The 1889-nt window shown below is 41.3% G+C and overlaps 1 protein-coding gene across 1 annotated transcript; it reads right to left on the reverse strand.

The window, feature by feature from the left end:
• Positions 1-510: 510 nt before the first annotated feature.
• LOC139762812 (uncharacterized) lies at positions 511-1669 on the reverse strand. Its single transcript, XM_071687967.1, has 3 exons — positions 1639-1669; positions 1448-1522; positions 511-985 (listed from the first exon to the last, which is right to left on the reverse strand). The coding sequence occupies exons 1-3, from the start codon at positions 1648-1650 to the stop codon at positions 629-631; spliced, it is 444 nt and encodes a 147-aa protein (XP_071544068.1). The 5' UTR covers positions 1651-1669; the 3' UTR covers positions 511-628.
• Between the last annotated feature and the right edge of the window lie 220 nt (positions 1670-1889).

A 1889-nucleotide genomic window follows, 5' to 3' on the forward strand; every position in this document is an offset into this window, starting at 1 on the left:
GTAGTGTAGTTTTAGATGTGTGCTTGTCTGTTGGAACGGTGTATGAGACTGGACCGGGAGGGTGGCTGTTCAATGCTTGTCGAATCATTACGGTGTGTGTAAATATTTTGTAAATGTCGTGTTTGTTGGAGACAGGTCAAGATCTGGAGAAATAACTTGATTAAGCGTGAAGCAGCAGTTATTTTTACTCAAGGTTTGCAGGTTGGGTATGAAAAGGTTTGGAGGATTCTAGTGTTGTTGTGAATTATTCAGTTCCAAGCATTCTGAAGTGAGAGTCTACTGGAAACATTTCTACGTTGTGAATGTGTTGGACGTTTGTGGATTTCCAACTGAAATGCTTCTTGCGGTTACAATAAGCGGTTGGTTTTTTTCAAAACCATGTGATGGTGGAATTCTGGCCCAAAATATACATCACAAAATAGTACGAGTCCAGTAAAGATGCATGAGGAGGGCATACCACTTAAATAAAGAATGGGTGATCGGATGTTCAACCGCTACAGTGAGGAAAAGTTGAAAATCAGTGTAAGATGAACAATGTATTCTACATAAACCATGGCTTTGCTACGTGAATTAAGACAACAACATCCTACACAATGAAAGTGTCCGCCCTGCGGACACAGGTATTGGCTTAACCATAATATCGTCTAAGTGGCTTGTAGCCATGATGATCATCATCGTCATCATCATGATCATCATCATCATCATCATTGTCGAAGTGGTAGAAGCGCCTTGGTGGCTCATACTCCGAGGTTTCATGGGAGTAGCGAGAGTCGCCATCGAAGCTCACCTCCGCCACGAAACCCGAGTCATCGTCCACGTAGTAGGTGACGGTCTGCTTACGGTAGTCGGGGAGGTACACGTAGTACTGGCCCTGGGTCTGGTCATCATCTCGTTCCTCCTCTTGACCAAAGTTGTTGCCGGATTCCTCGTCTCTGACATACCAATTGAATTTGTACTGGGCGGGACCGTATTCATCGGAGGATTCCTGTAATGTGGGCCACAAGTGTAATTTACGTCTTCCATAATCATAAGAAAGGTTCATAAAACCTCTAAGTTTCCTTGTCGAACATCATAGCTTTAAGGGAATAATTTTATCGGTAGAATTAGGTATATAGATTTACTGAAAAGAATAATCTGAAGCATAGGAAAAATCATGGTAAAAGCAGATAACAAGACATTATCCATATATTCACAGATCAACTATAGAGTAACCTGTTGTCATCTTATAACTATCAAAGTCAAGCAACTATTTATCATGAATGGGGGAGAAAGGGAACATTAAATTATCATTGCCTAAACAGTTCTGGTTAGCTAAACATGTTTGCTTGTGGAGGTAAAGAATCACATTGCCAGATATTCACTACAAGTCTTGAAAATTAGTAGGTTTATATCATAGGGATGTGAGGAACTTAAACATGTCTGAGAAGTGAATGATAATAAGGAGTACCTCGGGGGAGGAGTACGAGTAGATTGGATATCTTAAGGCAGCAGCCGCAGCCGCTAGCACAACCAGCAGGAAAATCTGAAAACCATATAATATTTTAGTTAATTTGAGACAAAGTGCATTATATTTTAGGCAGAGTAAGATATAAGTATATATGGAAGGTATACAACCAGAACACAGGAGTATGAGGCTACCTGAGAAGTCATTGTGTGGCTCGGTGGAGGGAGGTGACTGCTGCTTGCCAGAAGCCTAGCTTATTTATACCTCATCCCCGGGAGGCGAGGGGTCACCTTTTTTATGGCATTTTTGAAGTGTAGCGGAAGATGACCTCATATCTAGGACGATGACCTATTACACACTGACAACCTTACCTTACATGGCCTCGTACGTCTTATCAAGCTGTTAACATTAAAGGTAGGTGCCCCGAAAACCTTTATATATATAT

The sequence above is a fragment of the Panulirus ornatus genome, chromosome 44 (assembly GCF_036320965.1).
Source record: "Panulirus ornatus isolate Po-2019 chromosome 44, ASM3632096v1, whole genome shotgun sequence".
Taxonomy (NCBI): Eukaryota; Metazoa; Arthropoda; class Malacostraca; order Decapoda; family Palinuridae; genus Panulirus; species Panulirus ornatus.

Bases quoted from the DNA above. Each gene is read 5' to 3' on its own strand.
- LOC139762812 (XM_071687967.1), bottom strand. The intron at 986-1,447 runs GTACTCCTTATT...CCCACATTACAG, and splicing joins ACTCGTACTCCTCCCCCGAG to GAATCCTCCGATGAATACGG.